At 44.1% G+C, this 24,467-nt stretch overlaps 3 protein-coding genes across 5 annotated transcripts; all 3 read right to left on the bottom strand.

Moving 5' to 3' along the window:
- Window positions 1-510: 510 nt before the first annotated feature.
- Window positions 511-4,067, bottom strand: kctd12b (potassium channel tetramerisation domain containing 12b). The gene is made up of 2 exons (XM_085906161.1): window positions 3,985-4,067; window positions 511-2,729 (listed from the first exon to the last, which is right to left on the bottom strand). Exon 2 carries the CDS (start codon window positions 2,664-2,666, stop codon window positions 1,815-1,817), a length of 852 nt encoding a protein of 283 aa, XP_085762287.1. The 5' UTR covers window positions 2,667-2,729; window positions 3,985-4,067; the 3' UTR covers window positions 511-1,814.
- A 2,734-nt stretch (window positions 4,068-6,801) lies between these two features.
- Window positions 6,802-13,582, bottom strand: znf711 (ZFX family zinc finger ZNF711). The gene is made up of 8 exons (XM_085936970.1): window positions 13,200-13,582; window positions 12,105-12,183; window positions 11,882-11,994; window positions 10,351-11,178; window positions 10,125-10,271; window positions 9,860-10,039; window positions 9,593-9,727; window positions 6,802-9,495 (listed from the first exon to the last, which is right to left on the bottom strand). Exons 3-8 carry the CDS (start codon window positions 11,958-11,960, stop codon window positions 8,315-8,317), a joined length of 2,550 nt encoding a protein of 849 aa, XP_085793096.1. The 5' UTR covers window positions 11,961-11,994; window positions 12,105-12,183; window positions 13,200-13,582; the 3' UTR covers window positions 6,802-8,314.
- A 153-nt stretch (window positions 13,583-13,735) lies between these two features.
- On the bottom strand, window positions 13,736-23,566 carry LOC147060662 (SLAIN motif-containing protein-like). 3 transcript variants are annotated; one of them, XM_085936982.1, is made up of 9 exons: window positions 22,937-23,566; window positions 22,240-22,853; window positions 20,056-20,192; window positions 19,290-19,412; window positions 17,495-17,635; window positions 16,965-17,294; window positions 16,699-16,842; window positions 15,776-16,061; window positions 13,736-14,639 (listed from the first exon to the last, which is right to left on the bottom strand). In XM_085936982.1, the coding sequence occupies exons 1-9, from the start codon at window positions 22,988-22,990 to the stop codon at window positions 14,585-14,587; spliced, it is 1,884 nt and encodes a 627-aa protein (XP_085793108.1). In that variant the 5' UTR covers window positions 22,991-23,566; the 3' UTR covers window positions 13,736-14,584. The 3 variants fall into 3 exon arrangements, with proteins under 3 accessions (XP_085793108.1, XP_085793126.1, XP_085793117.1); XM_085937000.1 differs by having other exon boundaries at window positions 22,240-22,912; window positions 23,217-23,566; XM_085936991.1 differs by having other exon boundaries at window positions 23,217-23,566.
- Window positions 23,567-24,467: the final 901 nt, after the last annotated feature.

The following is a 24,467-nucleotide window of genomic DNA, read 5'->3' as shown; positions in this document are numbered from 1 at the left end:
ATGACCCAAGTGATAATTGACACCTTTTGACCCATAATTGGGTTACCTTTGACCCAACTGTTTTTAGAGTGAAGACTTAAAAGTCAGAAATGTGAGTATAGTCTAAAGTTGAGTCAGCTGGGTCAAAAATAGCCAAAAATGTAGGCCAAATATTACTTCACTGGGTCGATTCGATTCAACTGTTTAGTAGGTTATCACCAATTTTTAGGGAGATTAGTTTCTACAAAATGACCCAATTATTGGGTTGTTTCGTACAAAATGACTTCTTCCCAAAAAAAAAAAAAAAAAAAAAGAAATTTGCGTAAAATTGACATTTTCTACCCAAAAAGGGCTATTTTTTTTACCCAACTGAATGTATGAACTGTCCCAAAGTCACCTGGGATTGGACCAAACTCAACTGCAATTTGAATGCGGACAATAATGATTATGCTACTAAACTAAATGTTCTCCTGCTTAAGCTGGAAGTCATCAGTGTGATTCCGAGACAACATTTTAGATCCAAAATACATATGAAATAGAAAGAACAACCTTTATTTGACAATTCTTTTAGTTGAACACTTTGCCTTTTCCGACGAGTCTAACATTTTAACGCAGACGTTCCGTCATACATTTCATAACATGTCAGACAAAAACCTTGATCTCTCCTTTTACTCGCACTCATACACACTCAGTGTTTGTTGATATTTTACCAGCGAGTGCACTTAAACTATTTCGCCAACTGTGTGATGTCAGCTGTCGCTGCAGCTGTTCCGGCGTAATCTGAGGTATGTTCATGATTTGCAGACGATTCTTGAGCAGTGGTTTAGCTACAGCCGAGAGAAATAATCAGATTTGGGCCAACAACACAGCAGAATTCAACCATTCCCATTTGGCTATTCACATTAACTACGTAACAGCTTTAAACAATACCGACATGAAATCATAACATGAGCCTCCGAGGTGAGGTTGAAACATGGCGCAGTCAAGTTGGTTACCGAGTGATGGAATGTTGAAAAAAAATATTGAGCAACAGTATGATGCAAGTGGCGCAACACCACTTTCCCCTTCGGGTTCTCAGCCTGCTTAGCGTAGCTGATTAAACTACTAAAAGGCCCTTTGGCACAGTGTGGACTCTAGTCCAACCTTTGTGTTGTGTCCACAAGGTCTTGTTATATTCTGCCTTTCATTACTTTTTAAGCACTCAAAAGCAAACGCTAAGAATCCTTCTTATCGGTTTCTATTATCTCTGAAAGCAACAACTGAGAACTGACAGGTCCACGATGGCACAAGCCTAGTCACATGATACAGGACATAACGCAGGACATGTTGCTTGTTTTAGCTCTCATGTCCCCCTCGAGGCTTATAAGACGTCCGATTATGGCGGTGATTTATTTCAGAGCAGCGGGACAGAGTTGGGCCAGAAGGGACATTACACAGTACAAGATGGCCACTCTTTTCAAGCCCTTTTTCTTAACGCCCATACCCCGGGGCTTGTGCGTAAACTAAGTTAGATCATAGAAAGAGTTGTGCTTTCGGAGAGGCAGATGAAATATGAAGAGGGGTTGGATAAAGAAGGTCCGTCTTCTGCAAGGGGAGCTGCAGTGTGGTCAAGACGACATCTAGATGAGATGCGGGGGGTGTGGGGTGGTCAAGCTGATGGGGTCTGGGGACGAGGGAGGAGGTGGAAAGAGTCACTCGTGGGGAACTGTTCATGGGAGGAATTGCGTGGAGCCCAAAGCAGAACATCTACAGTACATCTACTAGAGAGAGAGCTCGAGGCTGGAAGGGGACACTTGCAGACAAGGTGGTGGGGAGGTGGGTGGGGTTCGACAGCTTCACTCACGGTAAAACACATATTCAGTGTAGCTGGTCCAGATCTTGTCATCCGTCTGCTCGTGGGCAAAGGCGCAGGTGCCTGTGGAATTACAGGCCACCATGTGGAAACCGGCGTCGGCCAGCTTGTCAAAGGCCTGCTCCAGGAAGGTGAACTTCAGATAGTAGCGGGACGTGTAGCGCTCCGGTGGGCGGTCCGGGTCGCGGCTCTCGTTCAGGGTCTCCCCGAAGACCTCTTTGGCCAGGGAGGTCTTCCCGCAGACCATGATTCGGGCCACCCGACGAAATTTGGCATCGGTGTGGCTGTCGCGACCCAGTGTGTACGAGCCACGGTAGCCGATGGTGATGAAGCCGGACCGCTTCCCGTCCATGGAGCTGGGCACCAGGCTGGCGCAGGCTGGCGCCGCCGCGCCGAGCGACCCCAGATTCCGGGCGCCGTCCACCCCGGGCGAGGAGTCCTCCGGGTCGCTCTGACAGCAGTCGTCGCCCAGTGAGTTCTGCTTGCTGATTTTGGGCGCCAACTGTTTGACCAGCTCGGGAAGGTTGAAGAACTCAGCCTCCCGCTGCAGCCGTCCCCGCTCGGGGAAGTGGTCTGGAAGGACCAGCTGCTGGTCCCGCATGTAGTCCAGGATGTAGCGGAAAAGGAAGCCGTCCCGGTCAACAAAGAAACGCCCTTTGGTGTCCCTGGCCAATCCTTTAGCCGACTTACGGCTGAACATTTCCCACAAAAGAGAGTCTGGCACACTCGTGAGTGTGGAGTAGCGCGTTATGTACACCTGACCGCCGACATTCAGCTCGATGATCTCCGGGAATGATACCTCCTCAACCGATATACCACTATCTGGAAGAGCCATGGCTGACTTCTTCCAAATGGACGAATTAAAGTTCACTTAGCAAGACTGTACCTAATTGATTGCCTGCAGAGGGGAAAATAAAAGAGCCGTTACGCACGCACTATTCTAACGGCCGCTTTCACCACAACTAGCTAAACATTCTGCATTTCAGGGTGAAGCGTTATGTGAAACGGAAATCCTGCTTGGTTTCGCAGATGAGGAAGCGTAAAAAATTTCACAACTGTCCATATCGCCTCGGACGCGTGTCTCTGCGCTCGTCCTCGCCAACTTCAATGAAGCAATCCATAGTTGGTGAGCTCTGTGGGCGTCCCGCTGACGAAGAGCCAAAAGATGAAGACGACGTTCCACAAGTAATGAGACACGAGGAAGGTGTAGAGGAAGATCTTAATGCTTTCCATCACTACGCGGTGATCGGATGGTTCGCTCGCTGCACTCTCCCTCTGCATGCGCGTGTCACACTGGAGCTCTTCAGCGGCTTAGCGGCGCATTATTGCACTCGCTAAACCGCGCCCACACGCGATGACGCGCAAGCAGCAAGCACCCCTCCAACCCCCACCAAAACTTTCTGACAGTTATGCATTTAGAGCGTTTTTTTTAACGGATAGAATTACTTGCACAATCTTGAATGAAATATTTATTCTAAATTCAGAAGGAAAGGACATAAAGACACCACGAGTATCACTCATGATGACGCAACGATGCGTTACCACCCGTCAGTAGTTGACTATTGAGTAATCGGCAGCTCTTTTTTTTTTTTCTGCTGACTGGAATTAAAATGATTAAAATCACTCTTCCATTTGACAATAGACAATCACTTGTCTTTGCATAGCCGCACGTGTTCTGGCAGGTGCATCATAGATTCATTCTAATCAACACCACCAATATATGCAAAACGCATCAAATAAATGGCAGACATTTTGCACACAATTTGATCATTTCAAAGTAGGGTTTCATACTACAGTTAGAATTTCAAAGTAGGGTTTAAAGCTAGGGTCATCTGTGACTATGGCCCGGGGCCATTCAAGTTTACCTTCACCAGTAGGCGCAGCACTAACCTCATTAAACTGAAGCAAAAAAAAATGTGGCAAAACTGTACTTCAGTGATGTCATTACTTTGTTTTTGTTAAGTATTATAGGTGTCAGGAATGAGTGGAGCAGGGCGACCAAATGCAGATTTGACCAGGGTTTATTGAGGGAAAAGGTAATTGGAGGAGAGTCAGGAGGTGAAACAAAGACACAAACGGGATAGAGACTAACGGCCAGCAAACAGACAGACCGACCGACATGAAGTCCACTTGGACAAGATTAAAATTCTGACCGTGAACCTCCAGACAGACCGAGGGAAAACCAGACGACAAGAACAGGACCACTGGGCACGGACAGGAATGGACACAACAGTAGATACCTACAAGGAGAAGCACATGGGCAGGGCTTAAATACACAGGGTAACAAGAGGAAGCAGGTGACAGATATTACGGTAACGAAAGGGGTGTGGCCGAGGGAACGGCTCTGGCACGGGCGTAACAGTCTATTCATGCCAATGGGCAAAAAAGATTTCGGATATAACTGTTTTGTGTTATGAGTATAGTACACACTATACTTAGTCACCAGTGTACTACTAAAAATGAACAAAGAATCTTTTCATAACACCCTGTGATAAACATAATTAATTTCAGTAACAAAAAAAAAGGTTCCTGCCCAATATCAAGGTTCGATTTATGTACATAAACTATTTGCCTTATCATCTTTTAGAGTAAGCTGTGATGAAAAATTTCCAACTTAATATTTATCATATATAAACAAATTTACTTGCTTGATAGATTGGTTTGAGCGTGTTTAATAATTTCAAGTCAGAGAATTTAAGAGTGGCCCTTGCGTCCTTCGATTTCTGCCGTATGTGTGTGTGTGTGTGTGCACGCGTGCGTGCGTGCGTGCGTGCGTGCGTGCGTTCGTGCTTGATGCTCTGCTGACTCCAAACAAGCACATAATTGAGTTGCCAGTGGCTCATCACATGCAATTGTACTTCCTTACAAGACGGCCTCTCGCGCTGAACTCTGAGATGACACAATGAAATAAAGGTGGATTTATGAGTGGCATTTTGATCAGTGCAGCCTTCGCGGTTGCCATTGGCAACCACGTCAGACTGCAAGAGACATTCTTGGAACGTGAATAGGCTGTCACATTTTTTTGTGTATGGTGCTGGGGAAAACTCATGTGTCTCAGTTGTGATTCGCATCTTCCAATAAACGCTTTTAAAATATTTGTAAGGCATATTTTCATGGTCACAGGGAGCTGGACGACATTCGAGCTGCTCAAGAAAAAGAAATCTGGTCTTGCTCAAAGTGTGCTGTTGGATTTTAGGCGCATTTCCAAGCTGCTTTTTATTTCAACAATTCTGGAAAAGCAAAGCTGGAATCTTTTTGGGATGAGCATGTCATGGAAGGTTTCCAGTCAGGTTTTAAAAAGCTGCATGACAGATTTAGCACTGTTATGGGTTTTTTTTTAATGACGGGGATGTCATTTTTGGTTAATGACTCTGGAGTGTATGTTTTGTTTTGTTTCGTTTTGTTTTGTTAGACGTGACTGCAGCATTTGGCAAGGTGGACCGCAATGTTCTATTAGCTCGCTTGCAGCACCAAGTGGGCATTTGTGATAGCGCTTTAGAGTGGATCAGATGTTGATCAGGAAGGACTTCTTGTCTTGGCAATAAGGACACATTCTCCTTACCTCCCCTGTACATGCTAAAAAAAAAACAAAGAAAAGAAAAAACGCAAAGAAACTTGAAATCTATATAGCTATAGCCATGTGATAATGTTCTATTATTCCCATAGCACCACCTAGTGGCGACAAAAAATCTATTTTTATTTTACTGCGCTGAACCTGATAACAGCCTGAAAATGTACGTGCTCGAAGTCGAATTTGTGACATTTTGACAAAGTTTGTGGCTATTACGATGCTGCAGTCTGATGATGCCACATGACAATAAAAACTGCTATAACCTGGCCCAAATGATCCGATCTTCTCCAAATTGTATACATTTGATGATCGTCAAAGTCGTCGAATGAGTTAGGGGTACACTCGCACACTTGTGTGCGGCCAGCGTGGGATGGATTCCCGCTCAGTAGCGGTGTGGATGTGCTTGGTTGTGCCCCGCGACTGGCTGGCGACTAGTTCAAGGTGCAGCCGACCTTTCAGCTCCAGGATCCCCGGAAACTCTGAACAGGATAGGCGGTGTTGAAAAATGATGGATGGATGGATGGATGGATGGATGGATGGATGGATGGATGGATGGATGGATGGATGGATGGATGGATGGATGGATGGATGGATGGATGGATGGATCAGTCCTGGCCTGAAGACATCTACGAGCATTGTTTTCAGCGGTAGCGTGGCTCCACATTCACGCCACCCGGAGAGTTATTCTTCTCATTCCACAGTTTCCCCTGAACTTATCATTTCACAATAGACAGTTCTTATGTGATTTCCAATGGATCAACTTGCTTGGCGGAATACCTCTTATAGTGCTTCATGATTTAAAACAGGAAATTTGTGAGGTTTTGCAAAATACAGTTGCCGTGACAAAACACACACACTTTTATGAAGATAAAAACAAATAACATTGGAAATGTTTCAACACTTTAGTCATACTGGTCTAAAAAATATAAATGACTCCTTGTTTTTTGTAGACATCCCCAGACAAAGTAAATTTGTAGGGCGATACTGTCATCTAGTGACGTCTTTGAGATATTACTTGGTAACTGTTGGCATTCTGTATACAAACATGTTACCTTGGTCAACAAGTAAAAGGAATAGATTCCAATTTCTGAGTTGGGTGGTTACAGCACACTTGACCTCTTTGCCATCGCTGTTAGCCGGCTATCTGTTGTGGCATCACAATAAGTGACGTCATTCTTGACAATAGATGCTGAGTTGATGCCTTGCGTGACATTCCATGAGGCTTTGAACTAATCCTATTTTATAACATAATTTGAATTGCACATAGTACTATTCTTTTCAACATTAGAAGTCCGTGCTGATAAATATAACGTGTGTCAAAGCATCACACTATTCAGTTGACAAAATAATTAAATTGGATTAAACTTAACCCCTCATTATTTAAAAAAAAAAAAAAAAAGAAGGTATAAAAAGATATATTTTATTTTGGTTTCTTCCCCACCAGTAGTTTATCCACAATCAGACTGAAAGGAAATATAGTATACTAAATTACATGAAATGCAGGGATTTTAGTATACGTAGAGGCTACCACAATTTTATGGAGATCAGCATATGTGCATACTTGATAGACTAATGCCATTATGACCACTGACAAGAGTATAATCCTCAATGTGGGATTGGGCTAGGTTTACATATAGGAAGGACAGTGGGATGAGGGGATGGGAAACTTGTTAGTGAGCACAAACCAAACACAAAACCCAAACACTTTGCCATGGAACAGAACATTAAATTGTTTCACCCATCACTTTCCACAATTGTATTGTGCCCACTTGCTGTAGATAACATTTAGCCACTCACAAGGCTGTGTAATCATTTACCCAGGTTCTATATGTATATATATACACGTATATATATATATATATACATCCTTATACATACACAAACCCCATACATGTAATTAAAATACAAAAAAATAATAAAGTGCCTTCTACTGACTCAACCACAATCTCTGAGAGAATGATATTGGTACAGTATGTTTGAGTTACAAAACAACAACACTAATTTTCAGATTGGCTGAGTCCATCAGTGCTTAAGAAGAAAAGACCATCAGATGTAAGGCATGATTGCAACTGTATTGTTAGCTGGGCATACCTGTAACATAATTCATATTTGAGTCACAGGTAACCACCAAGTGGTTAGCAATCACTGAGCTAACCATTTGTCCAATTCAAAACCAAAACTAATAATGTAGCACCACCTTAATCATGTTTTGTTAGACTTGACTGAGCTCATCAGTCCTGAAACCCTGATTTATCTTTTAATACATTTTGAATGGATTGTGGTCATATGACACATGATTTGGGGGGGGGAAATGCAAAAAGGTGGGAATAAAACTGTGGGCTAAGGTGCGTCATGTATGTCAACATTACTAAAATGCTTTCTTGGAGCTTGAGAATGGTGCAACACGTGGCAGTGAAAACAAATGTCGAGCTAAAAGCTGGTTAATAAAGATACTAAGTGGTAGTATGGAGGAAAAATGAACTGATGCTCTTAAACTGGCCTTTTTGATTTTACAAGAGTTATTCTGCAGCATTTCAGCTGAGTGGGTATAAAAATAAACATTTGAAACCCTGAATACATGTCCTTACGTGATTTTTTTCCAGAAAAACAAACAAACAAACAAACAAACAAACAAACAAACAAACACAATTTTGACTTGTCTCACTTAGTGCGCACTGTCACATTTTTTATGTCTTTTTAAGATTTTACTCCCATCTAAAACGTGTTCTGGCATTAGGTGGCGTTTTATACCCATTACAACACACAATGGCAATTATGATGTTGCCTTCAACAGCCTATAGCATTTAATTTTGAATACACTAAAATGACCTCAGCGTGCGTGACACCGATGTACAGGGGTAGGTGTGTGTGTGTGTGTGTGTGTGCGTGGAGGGGGGTTAAGTGTGATGATGTTACATTAACATGTCTTTGTGGTGTCTGGCTATGTGTTGGCTCTTCTCCGAAGGCCTCCTGAAGCCCTTGGTGCAGTAGTCGCAGCGGTGGGGGTAGTCCTTGGTGTGAATGGAGATGACGTGGCGCTTGAAACCTGAAGCGTCCGTACTGTTGTACTCACAATACTGGCACTGATAAACTTTCCTGCCGCTGTGCGTCTTCATGTGCTTCTTCAGCTCGGCCGGCTGCCGAAAACCTCGCCGGCATCGCTTGCACTTGAACGGGAGTTCCTTTGTGTGCAGGGAAAGAATATGGCGACTCAGGGTGAACGTGTCGGGGGCGTTGAAGTTACAGTGCCGGCACTGGTGCACCTTGCTCCCTTTGTGCGTCTCGGCGTGTTTCTTCAACTCGGAGGGCCTGTGAAAGCCTTTCTCACACACGTCGCACTGGTGGGGAAAGTCCTTGGTGTGCACGGAGATGATGTGTCGTTTCAGGTCACTGGAGTTGGTGCTCTTGTGCTCGCAGTGCGGACACTGGTGCGTCTTGTGACCTTGCACCATCTCTATGTGACGCTGGAGTTCCCGCGCGTCGGCGTACGCCTGCGGGCAGTGGCTGCACTTGAAGGGCAGGTCTGCGCCATGCTTGCTCTTGATGTGAGTCTTAAGGTTGGACTGATCCGCACAGCGAAATTCGCAGTGTGGACAGTGATAGGGCTTCTCGCCCGTGTGGGTCCGCATGTGTTTCTTTAGCTCGGACGGGTGTCGAAAGCCTTTGGCACACTCCACGCACACGTGCGCAAAGTTCTTGCTGTGCACGGCCAGCAGGTGGCGATTGAGCAGGCCCTGCTCTGCCGTCTCGTAGTCGCAGTACTTGCAGTGATGCAGCTTGGGCTCGCGGTCCTTGACGATGAGCTTGTCGGAGCTCAGCGGGCTGGACTCGTGATAGCGCCGGGCGTACTCCGTGTATTCCGGGGAGCGCTCGCTGTTGTGGCTCAGCAGCTTATGACTCTCCAAATGGTTGTGGAAACTGATCTTCTTGTTGGTGGTGAAGTCACAGTCTGTACATTGGTACTTCTTCTTTAAGAGGTGGTCCGGGTGGTTTTTCATGTGGCATTTGAGGAAGCCTCGTGAGCGGAACTTCTTTCCGCATATGTGGCATGGGTAGACTGTCAGGGGCATGCCATCGGGCCCAATGATGACAGCTGAAATAGGTAGTTGGGGAAACGCACGTTTATTTGGCCCGTCATCTCAGCGTTACCATACCAAAAGGCAGGAAGAGGACGTGCATAGAGCTCTTACCGGTTTGACACTGCCTAATGTCCCCTTTCTTCTTTTTCTTGGTTTTGGGTTTGAGGACACGGTTTGTGGGTAAGCCCTCTCGGATTTGAAGAAATGGTGTCGCTGTGCCATTCTTGACTTGATCTATAGTCTTACCTGCACAAATCCCGCAGAGAACAGCATCAACACACTTACATCTACAGGTCAATAGATTTGATATTTGCAGCCATCCAACTAAGTCAAAGAAAAAGCACAAAAGGCTTTTGAGACAGAACCACAAGAACATACTGATGTCATCATCATCCTCATCACTGTCCTCGTCGTCGTCGTCCTCTTCGATTTTGGGGTGCTTCTTGACTGCCATGTAGACCATCTTGTCACGGCCAACTCCGAGTCTTCCAGATGAGGCGGCTTCAAGATCAGGGTGGCCATTTTGATAATCATCCTCAGTTATCACCTCTGTTCCACCTAGAAAAACATGGGTGGAGGGTGGGGTTAATTTGAATCAACACTCACGTAAAACATTACATCCACAACTAGTTTCACGACTTGCCCAAATCATCATCTGCCTCAGCCTTGAAAATGTAGACTTTGATGACTTCCGCGGTAGAGTCTTCCTTGCAGTCCTTGTCTTCCATCACCTCAGTGCTAATCTCAAGAGGGGTGTCTCCTATGTCCAGCTTCTCTCCCACCTCGTCCACTAAACAGCAAAAAGATTCAACCTCAAAAAACGGACAGACACAACGAGAAACACTGTCTGAGACCGACGACGTTCCTACGGGAGATCATGAGGTAATCTTCGGAGCTGCTTCTGCCGTCATCGTCTTCATCCATCTGCAGGGGAACCCCCTCAGATGGAAGTTGCTGATGGATGATGGTCTCCGCATTGGCTTCTGTCACCATCAAGCCCTCTGCGACAAGTTGATGGTCTAGAGTGTTATCTTGGTGGTCCGAGAGAAGCTCTGCAACAAACACCTGGTCTGACATGTCATCGTGGTGGTTGGCATCCTGGATAAGGTCTGACGTTAGCACGTGGTGGTGTTCTAAAGCCGCCTCTATCGCAACCTCGGTTCCTAGGATGTTTTCCGGCATGATCACACTATGTTCTGAGTGAACCATGTCCTCGTTGCCGATTTGATGGCCGTCGACGTCCTGAGAGCGCAGGCTTTCTACATCCACCTCCAGACCCTCCACAACTTCCGCTTCCAAGCCCTCCACTTCCACTTCCTCCTCAAGGCCCTCAACAACATGAGCTTCCAGGTCCTCCACATCGACTTCGGTTTCCAGTCCTTCGACTACATGTGCCTCGAGACCCTCCACCTCGACTTCTCCTTCTAGGCCTTCCACAACCTGAGCCTCCAGTTCTACCACTTGTGTCTGTAGCCCATCAACCACCTCTGCCTCCAGACCCTCGACATCTGCGTGTAAACCTTCGACAACTTCAGTTTCCAGGCCTTCGACGACCTGAGTCTCAAGACCCTCCACCTCCAGGCCGTGCTCCAGGAGGATGCCCTCGTCCGTCATCACGTCAGAAAGAAGCATGCCCTCTGGCACAGACACCACGATGTGATCACCGTCAATGTGTGCCAAGCCACCCATCCCTGCAACTGTGAAAACGAGAATGAATGAGATCTACATTTCATTTTGTTCTTGTATGACAGTAAGTGTTTTAAAAAATCTTTATTGCGAGGTGCATCACCAACAACAGTGTTTATTACCTGTTCTTATTGATGCTCAGTCAATTGCGTATTAAAGAACATAATATAAGCATAGTTGTCTTTCACTTATACATATATGACAATTCTCCATCTGATTGATTTCCATACGGCTTGTCCTCATTAGGGTCAAAATTGAGCTGGAGCCTATGTAGTAGTCCCCCCCATAAACTGATCATGATTCAGTTGCTGGGTATCTAATATGTCAAAAAATAGGCAAAAACTGCATATGACTGCTTTCCACAGTAAAAGCCGACATTTACAAATGTCATGTTTTGACTGAACGCAAAAAGATAATCAATGCATTTTTATTGAATGACTACAGAACTCATATTTACTTATTTATACTTTTATTTTTCTGTCCATCTTTATGACTCCTCTCAACACATTTGGTTTTATTCTTTTACAGTTTTATTGTGTTTACTGCTCTGATGTTTAAGATATTGTTTTAACTGTCTTTTTTTTTCCCATGTACGGCGGTGGTTGTTTTTCAACTGCTTTGTAAACATTGTAGAATTGAGGTTTTATAACTTTGGCAATTTCTGCTCCAGAATAATTTGCTAATACACGTAATTAAATGCACATTAGGACCCACCAAAGTCTTGCATGATCATAGCGTGGGGCATCTTCAGCTCCTGTGTGTGTAACTCCAACACACCGCCTCCTTGGTCCATGTTTAACCCCGGCAAAAAGATGACAGCCTGAAAACTATAAGATATTAATCATGAGAGGTGTAAGTGAGCAAGTAGTTGGTAAAGGTGTCATGCATCATAAAAACAATACATATACAGTATATGGATATATAATACAATAAATACCTTCACATTCGATGCGCAGAACCATAAAATAAAAACAGCATATTAGATGTGTTACTTCCCACCAACGCAATTGATCCCTCTGGTAAAAACAAAGCACAGGCATTAGTAGTCACAGTAACAGTACATGACATTGAGATCAATAATAATAATAATGATGATCATCATAATAATAACAATAATAATAATGTGTTTTCCAATTCAATATTACCAAAAGATGTATGCTTCAGAGGTAATTACAGTGCAAGAAAAACACTGGAGAGCACTCAGAAAGTGGGATGGCATGTTGTTGACCACTAGCTCCGTCCTCTGCCATGCAATAGTATTACAGGCATCCTTAACCTGGTGCATTCAACTGTACACCTGAGCCTGATGGCGAGGTCATTATTTGAGGAAAGGGAATTGCCCTGTCGGTGGGCAGGACTAGCCTGCCAGTGTTACCACTGTGGGAGTCCTGCGCAATGTTATCAGTGGGAGGAAAGGCACTGTCGTCACATCACTGCTCAATACAAAATATATATTTTTATATATATAAAAAAGCCTACGCTTTAGCTCAAGTGCGTTTAATGCGCATATTGTCCATTTGATGTGCATGTAACAGTGTAGCCCTAGTTTTATTTTGGCGTGTATATATGCCAGAATATTGGCTACGCTTAATGTACTGCAGACGTTATGCAATGCCTTCATAAAGGCTGGCTACCGCTTGCTTACTACCCAGCGGAGCTAACTAGCTAACGAGCTACAACGGATCCGCCCAGCGCCATTTTGTTTTAGCATCGCGGCTAAGCGTCTACGCTCGTTAGCAGCGTTAATAGCACACACGCCGACTTTGCACACTCGCTGCGGCGCAAGGATAACAGCGTCGCCGTAGAAGGCGACGAACTAACGTGTCAAAATGTATCCGTTTGATGTTTGCTTGAAACAACGCGCCCAGGACCGCCCGTCTGGTTAGCTATCATGCTAAGCTAAGTGGCGCCGCCTTGTGCCGCATTATGTCCGTGTTGTTTTTTCCACGAGGCTTAAAGAGGCCCGCTACGGCCGACTGGGCCCTTGCGAATTAAACTCCACTCCATTCGGGTTGGTACGAAGCGAATTTACCTGATAACGTTGTCTTCGGACTCTTTTGGTGTTTCTCCCCCTCCTCCGTTTTGTCTATTAATGTATTTGGTTTATTTTTGACGGTAAGCTAAGTGCGGCCTGCAGTTTTGGATCCCCGGGCACTCTTTGCTAGGCCTCGGCCAATCAGCTTGCTTCCTGACAAGCAGAGGGAGGGCGGGGGGCAGACAATGCGTGGCCTCGTTTACCGCTGATCCCTTACTATTTGCGTCATGCATAAGAGAGTAGTTACTCTAACATTCTATTAATGGGGACACATTATGCGCACAATGCTTGCGAACTAAACGTGGGTATTACCACGCGAAGCGTTAAAAAATTCCAAGTTACCAACTAGTAGTTTTAGTTTACACAGATGAGGCCTGTAGGCCATTTTGTGACGATGGGTGTGGTAGCGTTTTTTTTTTCCAGTCACACACCCAGGAAACGACAACGTCCTGCTATGTTTGTGCAACTCTAGTAAGAGTGAAAACTATGTTAGCGTTATGCAAATACACGAAGTAGCACACACACACATTGCATTTTAGACCAAGCTTTATTATACATTTTTCTTCTAGTTTATTTTCAAAAGTTCTCTACAAGAGAGTGAAGGCTGTCCTTATGCAAGGAGGCCTGTATTGCATAAACAATTTTAATTTCAGTAGATTCCAAAACACTACACATAATGGATATGCAATAAAAATGCATTACAGTAATGGTAGTTTTTATGGCCAGAGATTTAGATTTAGAAAAGTTGTTGCAGCTCAAATGCATCTTGGCACCAACTATATATGTATATATATATATATATCTTATTTTAAATATCAATGAGGGCAGTGTGATAGTGGTGCAGTTTACAATCTAAACAGAAATCTGATGATAATCCCAACGTGAACAATGCCAGCATTCAGAAATGTTCAGATTGTGCGACACAGAACAGACAAAATTGTCAGAGAACAGTTACATAACCAATTAGAATGGAAAGAAAAAAGATTACCAAGCATGCGTTACATAGTGCCAACATCTAGTAGGAATTCACACAGAAAATGAGCTTCCTTTTTTTTTTTTTTCTTCATATCAATAACATCAAAAGCAATTACAATTAATGGAAATGACAGCAGTTTCTCACAATTACCATAGAAAAATAAGTAAAATGGACCCGAACAAATCTGGAAGCTCTTGAGATTGTCCATATAACATTTGGAGGAGTGTGCCCTTTTTATTTGCCAACACAGCCATGCTGGGTATTGTTGTCAATGCTTCATGCAGGATAAAGAGACAAACGAGTCTTGACGACATCCAGTCTACACTTTTTTTTTTTTGGTAAGGTGTCACTGAGAAAAGGTCAAGCAAAGATTGCAGCAGTAAACACCTTTGTCGGGCATCAGAATTCAGTAGCAGCCATCTTTCCAGGATTCATCAGAAATTTTCGCCATGCCCAACGACCTGTTGGTAAAATTCAAAAATTCTTTATTGCCTTTATTCACAGGTTGGAAGGTCATCAAACTACTTTTTATGACAAGTGTCAAAAGTGCAACCATGGGATGACATCATAAACAGGGGGGGGGGGGAACTTTGCATTTCAGAAGTAGTATAACAACCTTCCCATATTCACTGCCAAAAACAAAGAGACAACATTTTAAAAGTCAAATGTCCCACAAGTTGCATAATTTTGAGTTCAACCAAAATATTCTGGAATTGGCATTGACGTCAGACAGTCATCATGTAACGAGACTTCCCTCGTGATACTTCAGATCATGCAGCAAATGTGTTTTGCACACAGAAGACAACCAGTATCAGCAAAGTGGTCAGTGTGATAAGAACAGAACAGGAACTGACTTACTATGGCATGAACATGAGCAACTGTAATAAAATGACCATTAATACAAGCTTCAAGTCATGACGCATATATTAAGTCCAGCAATGTCTATAAAATGCCACTAGGTGACGATAAAGACATTGGCGTTTTCATTACTTCTGTCAGCTGTCTTCAAAGGCTGGGTAGTTTTAACTTTTATGTTATCATACAGTGGAATGCTTGATAGGCGGATTGAGCACTCCAAATTGTCCCTAGGTGTGAGTGCGAGTGTGAATGGTTGTTTGTCTCTGTGTGCCCTGCGATTTGTTGGCAACCAGTTCAGGGTGTCCCCTGCCTACTGCCCGATGACAGTTGGATAGGCTCCAGCACGCCCGCGACCCCCGTGGGGACTAAGCGGTTCAGAAAATGGATGGATGGATGGATGGATGGATGGATGGATAGCTTTTCTTAGTACTCGTATGACTTCACTAAAAACATTTGTCAGGTTATAGGTTTTATGATGGCGACAGCTCAAGTCTGGAGCTAATTAATCCACCCCCCAAAGAATTTTCTTCCGGAAAACATTGTTTAAAATCAGAACAACTGGGAGCTCAAGATCAGGGGATGCTTTGAGAATAATTGTCAATTGTTTGTCTATGTGAAGCCCTTTGAGACTGCTTGTGATTTAGAAATAAACTTGACTTGACTTGAACAACTTGGATGTGAAGCACCATCATAGAACAGATGTTTCAATTGAAGTAGTATTGTACTTTATAGTGCTAACCTTCTGGCTGGCTGTGATAGTTTACTTCTGGTGGACACAGAATGTCCTCGGCCGATAGCGGTCCGCCCGGCGCCAGCGGAGGCTCTGCCTGGTATGTAGGCTCCGGCATTAGCAGAGCCAGCCTGCTGAGCTCGGCGAGCCCCCGAAGCAGGGGGTGCTTGGATCACAGGCAGACCTCTGGAAGGCTGACGAGATGCCATTGATCCCACGGGGGTGACAGCTTTAACTGGAGCCCGCAGAGAAAGAGGAGACTGGCCGTTGCTGCGCAGGCGACTACCTGCCATACCTTCAGTAAACAAGAAACAAGTGTTTGTCAATGGTGGGTCGATACGGAAGTGAAGACTGAGGACAGGGGAACGTCTGTGGCACAAAATAGTTTTGACATGGCGGGAACAACAGGTTTGATAAGCAAGGGAAGTGACATCGTCAGATAAGGGATGTTATTCGAGGCATATAACAAAGATGCAAGATTAAGGAGCCTTGCAACATCAAATGCTTTTCAGTACTAGAGCTTTATCAAATTGTATCTTGAGGCTCTACGTTTTGGATGCCATCAATTGTGGTTGTACTTTGCGAACTCTATTCTGTATATAAAATAATTTCATGTGGTACTTGCAACCTGGAACCCATGGATGACACCTACTTTAGGGAACTTTAAGTAAAGCGTGGTGGTATCTAAGGTCAATAGAGTAATATAGTACATTGCTTTCACAGCTCTCAGATAAGACTGAGACTTGTTGCTTATCTTTTTTTCCTCTGATAACAACACATGGACAGTCCATCGTTAGTATCCTAATTCCAATAACTGAAACAAGAGTTGGAAGTGGCAGCAGGGTGGTGGAATGGAAGCAGGCGTGCTGAGGCATAGCTTGTACGACATTCAATATGACAAAGTGTCCAGGGAAAAAAAGGGTGGGGGTTACCTGAGGAGGGGGAGGGAGTCAGGTGAGACATGCGGTTGCCAGAGCTCTGGAGGTTAGCCTCCATGCTGCGGCTGTTTCTGACTGCCTCCAGGGAACGTAGGCTGGTGCGGGGGGCCAGGTTAGGCATGCTGTGCCTCAACTCTTCTGGAACCACAGGTCGACGACACATGAAGCGACAACTCTTGGACGTCATCACCTTGACTCAAATGACGTCACACACATCCAAATATAAGCTTCAAGAAACTAAACAATTTCTTTTGACATACCCTCACTCTTGGCAAATTTAAGAAGCTCTGCACTGGGGCCTTGAAGGGAACGTCTGGGGGTTCTTGTGCGAGGGGCCCCGAGTCTGCTGCTGTGCTCCTGACCGTGGTTGGAGGTTGAGGGAGACAAACATCGAGGTGAGCCCAAGGGCGAGGGGGTGAAGCGGTGGCGTTGCTGGGGCATAGGACTGAATTCATCGTCTTCGTCGTCCAGGCTGTAGTTGTCAAATTCCTGGTCGCTGTAGGTGCCGCCCCGGCGAAGGGATTGAAGGGACGTTGTCGAGCTGCGACGCGATGCAGACGCTGAACTGGAAGCGTAATCCTGCCTCAGACCTGATATCAAAAATAGACATCTTGAATAATTAGATTTAGCATTTAGAAAACAATATTCTAACATAAGCTGCGCCAAACTGCAGTGCTGGAGTTTTCTGCCTTTTCCCCCTCATGGCCATGTAAATAGCACAAATGCGTGTATTTTGTTAGATTATCTCTTCGCAAAAGTATTGTCGAGACAGGCTCAAGTCTCTACTCACTCTCTTCTTGTAGACGAGCCATGATCTGGACATCAGTGAGATCCTGCAGCTTATAACCCATGGAGATGGAGTCATCTGAAGTACTGAGCTCGCTGTCTATGGAAGACTGAGAGCTCAGGGCCGAGGGCACACCCGAGACACCTGTCAGATTGTCAAGTATGAAAACAAACATGTTGGATTTAGTCAGCTAAAGACACGTTTGGCTTGTGATCCCCAGGAAAGCCCTTGTGTATGTCAATATGATATCCATTATATCATTACCTTTTTTACTTGCTGACGTAAATGAGAGTGTGTGCAATTAATGTTGGCCTATATAATGGCAACAATTTTGCGATGGAGAAAAACGGATCTGCACAAATCACAGCTTTCCTGGGACAGAACGTGGATGACATCAGAAACTGATGTCAATTTTGAAAACTAAGAAAAACAACAGGTGTTTCAGTCTGTGAAGATTATGAAGGTTTAGTACCATTAAAGCCTTAATGCTCCAACTGATGAGGCATTTTCACAATTAGCACATAATCAGCCTTGCGCGAGTTGAACAGATCGCAAAAGAGCGCGTGCCTTTCATATTGTCAAACTACTCATGACGGAAGCTGATGGATGCGGTTCATTTTACTTGATGGCCAATAACAATAAGACAACAAGAATGTTTTGGAAGCCTTTTAGTTAAAACAAAAGGCAATACAACAAACATTGATTGGATGTTTGTTTCCTGACAAGTACCTAGTATAGAGCTAATGTATTTGTAGGGAATGCAAAACTAGAGGAATCTGATTTGACATATGAGTCAACCCAGGAAAAAGCTGCCTGATCACAAGTTTGTGATTGTCGCGGATAAGCCATGCAAAAACACTTATAGGCTTTGACAACAAAATTAGCAACATGAGAGAAAATGTCAGGAAAATCAGGAGAGCAAATGTAACACCCATCAAATCAAGACAGAATTGAAGTACATTTCATTCATGTTGAAACACCCACCAAAGTATAAATCACACATACTTGCTAACCACCTCCTCTAGAGTATTCTGGCTCGAATGAAATCCTATCATCATCATCGGGACAGAAATCTACAGTTTATAGTATTTTAATTTTCATTTAGAGTGGGACTGTAGACTGTTTTGCCAGCTACAATAATAACCTCAAAATGTAAGTGACAATGGTTTTTGTTTTTACAAGCTGCAACTATTGGCAGCTATTCCATTATGTTGTACACTTTTCTACTTCCTGTTTTTGTTCCTCTTGCCAACAGACCTGTTTGAGGACTCTCGCCTAAAGAGTTGTCTGTTGTGCATTTCAATCTCATCGGCTGGTGTCGTTTGTCATGACAAAGCGGTGAGTGAAGATGTGTACTGCTAATGTTAGCTGCTCTCGGCACCGTCACATGTTCTCACTGTTTCATTTGTATTTGCAATTTAGCCTAGAATTTGCCGGTTCATATGTGTGACAGTTGATGAGGTACATCTGAGAGCCGATTCCTCATCGTCATTAGGTCTTTGAGGTAAAAATGTTACTTTAGAAACTCCCTGGATAGCTAGTTAACGTTTTAAAAATTGGAATTGTACCGACGGACATTTGATGTCCCACTAGTTAGCCCTAAATTTCTAGTACATGTGATTTATAGCCGACCCAGTAAAACATGCAAAAAGCCCTGGAGTGGACCAATTATTGACACATTAGTGCACACATGACAAGTGACCCACTTCCCAGCAAAAAAAAAAAAAAACTGACATCAGTCCCGCTGGTAGTGTTGTTGAGAACATGGGGAGCACAGCGTGTTAATGTCATGCCATACCTGAGCTGCCACAGGTTAGTAGAGATTTGTTAGTTGATTTGTGGTACCCAGGAGAAATCGGGCCTGAGCCTGCCGGGCCTGCCTCTGTCGAAGGGCTGCTGTACATGTTCCTCCAGCGGGATGCTGTGGGGCAACGGGAAACCACAGATTGAATGACATATTGTGGAGGACAGAAAGAAAAGTTAAGGTGGGACAATGTGCAATGGATAACTTGGAGGTTACGCGAGGGGTTTAAAGTCACAAAAGATGCAGAAAGAAAATGGTAAACCTCCACACTTGAATTCATCTGAAAGACTGTTTACAATTTCATTTTTTTCCCCAAAAGCATTTTTTAAGAATGAGATATCTATTGAGGTGACATACTTTCACATCCCCACTTTTCCTCCCACTATATGTGAAATATAGAACAGTAAAGTGACGCAGTAGAATTTGAGACTGTGTCAGCGTTACTGCTGACGCCTAAATAGCATCTATGCTTTGCCAAAACATGCAGTTTGACTTCTATTCCTACCATTTCAAAAGGAAAGTTGGCCCTAAATGAGTGACCCAACCCAGTGCATAACTTTTGGAGTCACTTTGCTCTGCGATGAATAGCTGTTTTGTTTGGGCTCTGCAGAGAGCTGAAAGTAGAAGCTGCACAAAGCGAAAATAATGAAAGGAGTGTTTTGGATGAGACGTTTTAAGAGGAGGCAATTTCACATAACAATACATCAGGATGTTTTTCCCCGCTCAAAATGTCTTCAAATGTAACAAGTGAAAGACGTACTCTGGTCCAAACGGTTGATTAGGGTTCGGCATGCCTTCTCCGTCTCTGGACTGGGGTGGTCCAAAACTTGCCGACACCACTTCAAGGGAGACTCGGAACCTGCGTCCGAAACTTGTTTTTTCGGCAACACATATAACCTGTTTACAACAAAGAAAACCCATCAGAGCAAAATAAAGGAGTTGGGAATAGAGGTGGGACAATACTCAGTGCAGCAGTGGTGTGTGGCGGGCATTTCAAACAGGGCAAAAAAAACAAAAACGGAATGCCAGTTACACAGTTGTATTTTCATAGCTTGGAGAAAATGTAAGGGAGGATAAATGTTCAGAAAAAAAATACCTTGCATTCAAATAAGATAACAAGGATGTCTAATCGAGGCCTGGGTGTTGATGAAAAAAAATTACCTCAAAAGGAAGCCATGTTTAAGCAACCTCCTGAGAGGTTATGTGTTTGTATGCATTATTTTCTTTATGCTGTCACAGGTGCAGGGTTTTCACAATGAAGACAAACAGCCAGAAGCTTTCAAGTGACGCTCTCACGGGCCGATCTTTTGAGGTGTGTACACAAAGGACGTGGACCAACTGGTTCAGAACCAGATTTGACCACAAATCATCTTCCCATCGGACAAACACAAAGGCGAACGATTCCCAGCGGAATGAGCAACAACACAAGAAGAAATATTCAGGTCGCATATCCCGCGGCTTCTCCCTTTGGTGGTCTGTTTGTGCACTCGAAACTGCGGAATTTGCGCATGATCATCTCTGGTTCGAGTTGTGGTTTGCAAAAACGCACTACGTCTCATCCAAGTACATAGCATATGTGTTGTCATTTTAATAATGACGTTATTCTGCACAGCCAACTGTGACTTCAACTCGTCCTGTGTGACGATTGGCCCCCCGCATTCCCCGGAGATCGGACAGCCAGCCCTCTTTCGCGCCAGAGTTTCGGTCCCAGTTGCAATCCGGTCACAGTTGGGGCCCTGTGTCACATGCTGCGCAATCCCACTCAAAGCAGTTTATCCACGCGGCAGCGGCCAGGCCAAGCCAGCTCAGATTATGTTCCTACCGGGATTACTGGCTCTTTTGGTTATGATGCACCTCCAAAGCACATATGGTATGGCTAATGATGAAATAAGGCGGGAACGGGCTGGCTGGCTCTTAAGCAGCTAAATTGGCTGCTTTTGAGCATTTTTTTCTGTTCTATTGCTGCTTTGGTAAATGATATGATGTACATTCAAAGTGGAAGACAAGAATTAGCAAATGAAAAGATGACACAGTCAAAACAAATGAAAGCACACAGTCAACGTTGGCAGTACGAAATATGTCAATAGGATATGACACGTTAAAGTTTTGGAGGCCACTCCTTCAAGTACACTTTTCTTTTTTTAACCTTACAAAAGCAAACCTTTTTATAAATATATTGTCACTGTCTAATATGTTAAACCACAACATTTTGAGTTGTTAAAAGCACGTTTCAATAAAAACTTTTCTTACTTTACAAAACTCATTTAAAAAAAAAACTCATAAAACTCATAAATCATGATTTATCCATTGAATTCATTTGTATTTCATTGTATAGTATCTATCCATTCATTTTCTATGACACTTGTGCTTTGTTGTTGACTATCAGAGTGGGGTCGGGGTTAGACATCATTACAGTTGCTCTGGCTATGGCTTATTGGTTAGGTGGCGTCTTATTTTGTATTAGTTACCGTATCAATTTTCAGTTCTGTAAATAGGTGTTTCAAAACCCTCCAGAAAACCTGTCTGACAAGTACGATGTCTGGGCATTTCTGTTATCCGTTTTCCTTTTTAGTGTTAACTATGTTTAAGTGAGCACTAACAGCCTCCGGAATTCACGTCTCCTATACTGTTTCTGAAATCTCTCCCACCACCTTTCCTTCCTTTGTTTATAAATGTCAAAGCTGGCTTGAGGTGTTGCTCATTTGTGTATGTCTCAAATGTATGTCAAATTCAAAGTAGCCAAATTAGACAATAGTCACTTGCCCTATGGGAAGAATCTCAGTTGCAAGGGTCCAACTAAAACTGCCCATGTGACTTGTCTTAGCATAAAGACTTTTGGATTACGATCAATGATGAAATGTGACATTAAAGCAGCACTGATGTGCATTTTGCGCATATTGTTCAATCACTAACGGGGCTGTGTAGTGTAGTTGAGAAAACATACCAACTGTCCTCATCTTCAACTTGGGCACACTCCTCTTCCAGATCAAAAACGTCCACCTCATCCAAAGCCGATTGCTCCATTCCTGGATCGCTTTCTGCCAAAGTCTCGCTCTCATAACTATCTTGCGAGGGGCTGTCCGGCCCGGTCTGGCTTTGGCCCTGTCTTGGCCCACCGCTACAGGTCAACGTGAGGAAGCCACCGCATGAGCCGACATCCTCGGCAGCATCTTCATTCTCTTCGTCCTCCAGCCTGTTGGCACCTGGTAATGGGGACATGTCGTCGCCGCTGCTGCTGAAGCTTTCCGGCGGGGGTGACAGCTCAAAGTCTCTGTTCCCCTCTGCACAATTGAAACTCTCTTTGATATTGCTCTCGCTGTTAGCTCCTCGCTTGATGATGTTCTTGCTTCCCCTGTTGCGCAGCGTCTCATTCTGGACCTCCAGTCTATGAACTAGTTCTTGCAACTTTCGAACCTCCTCCAGCTCCACATCTGCAAGGTCTTGAGTTCCCTCCACTTCCCCCTCGCACCCAAGCTTGGAGCCCTCCGTGAGGCCAGGGGGACTACCATCGTCAGGCTGGTGGACCGGCCTGGCGCTTTCGGGAACCACCATCCTCCTCTGGTGGGAGTTGCACTCACATTAGCATGACCATAAATAAAAGGCTGGCCGACTATTTACTGAAAGAATAAAGGAATACTTGCTTTGTCTCCTCTCTTGTCGGTTTCACATACAACAAATTTGATCAGAACATACATGGATGACGAACGCTCTTCAAACGAGCCATGTGGAACAAGCCGTTCATACTCAGCAACTCCTTTTACTGGTTCATATTTTCGAGACACAACGCGCAACAAAAAAATGCTGTATAATGCGGCATCATTGCTGCAGCGAAGTAACAGAATAATAACTAGCTCATGAACCTGCTAGTACGCTGGTTGACGTTAACAGGGTTAGCATATGCTACGAGCAAAACAACCGTACCGGTGAGTGTTCCGTGTTGTCCTTGCGAGCCGTGACGATTGCCTGGCGGCCGCCACTCCGAGCTCAAACAACTCCCCGGAACACAAGAGACCGCATGAATGAGCCAGTGAGTCCCGAGCCGCTGAGGGTCTTCGTAAATTATAACGGTCGCGTAAAAACCTCGCTTGCTCTCATTTCATGTCCATGTTGTAATGCCAGCGAGGCTTCACTGGTTCTAAGTCATATCGCTCCTCGCTAACTAGCTTGTTGGCGGACTTTCGTTAGCATACAGAGCCTCTCCCCCTGAGAGTTCTTTCGTTGTTTCCGGGCGCCCCCTATTGGAGGGACGCAGTAACGGTGAATAGGCTGTTGTCTTACAGCCGCGAGATGACGCTGTCTACTTCAGTTTTAGAAATGTTCTATGGTTCCACGATTGAGATGAAAACTTTCTTTACTTATGTAGCAGTAAATCGATATTGCTCAATGAAACACTCGCTCCCAAAAAAAAAAAGACAAAAAAAAAAACACAAAAAAAAAAAACTGAATTATTTACGCTGTCAAAAAAACACTGAATTATATCAAAATATGTTTTAGTGGATGAATTAAATTATGGGACAAGTTGTGTCACAGCAAAAACACCCATCGTATTTTACGAGTCATGTCAGAGAAGTTCCACGACTGCAGTGACAAAAGATACATTGGATTGGTAATGGACTTTAAAGCCTTTCATTTGTATAGAAATGATATCCAATACATCCATCTATCCATTTTCTGTACTGCTTGTCCCCACGGGGGTCGCGGCCTTTCCAATACATATACAAATAATTGCAACTGTAGTCATTCCAATTGAGGACTGTGTATTTGTGAAAGTTTATTTGTCTTATTTTAGGTATTTGTCAACTAAAATACAACCAAACAAATGTGTGTAGAGGCAAATCGGTGTCGCAGGCCTAATGGCGCTGGCTCCACCCGGGCATATAAAAGGATAGAGGGGCATGAACCGCGTTAAAAGCCCCCCCCCCCTAAATATATCTGGGCAAGTCAGCATAGATGAATGCACATGTTTAAGAAGCATTAATTTCCCAGCACTGTCTACCATGTCGCCATGTACGTTTGGAGGAATTCTACTGGGGTCCCCTGCTAGTCCGTCATGACAGCGGCAGTTCAGAGCATGAAGTATGAGTATGAAGCATGCAGTCACTTGTCCTGCCACAATTCTGGTTTATTCTCGCACTACAATCGCTGCAGGATAGTGAAGAAAAAAATCATTAA

Source organism: Syngnathus leptorhynchus, chromosome 2, assembly GCF_054491065.1.
Source record: "Syngnathus leptorhynchus isolate UIUO chromosome 2, UIUO_Slep, whole genome shotgun sequence".
Lineage (NCBI taxonomy): Eukaryota > Metazoa > Chordata > Actinopteri > Syngnathiformes > Syngnathidae > Syngnathus > Syngnathus leptorhynchus.
This window is presented reverse-complemented; position numbering and strand designations above follow the sequence as displayed.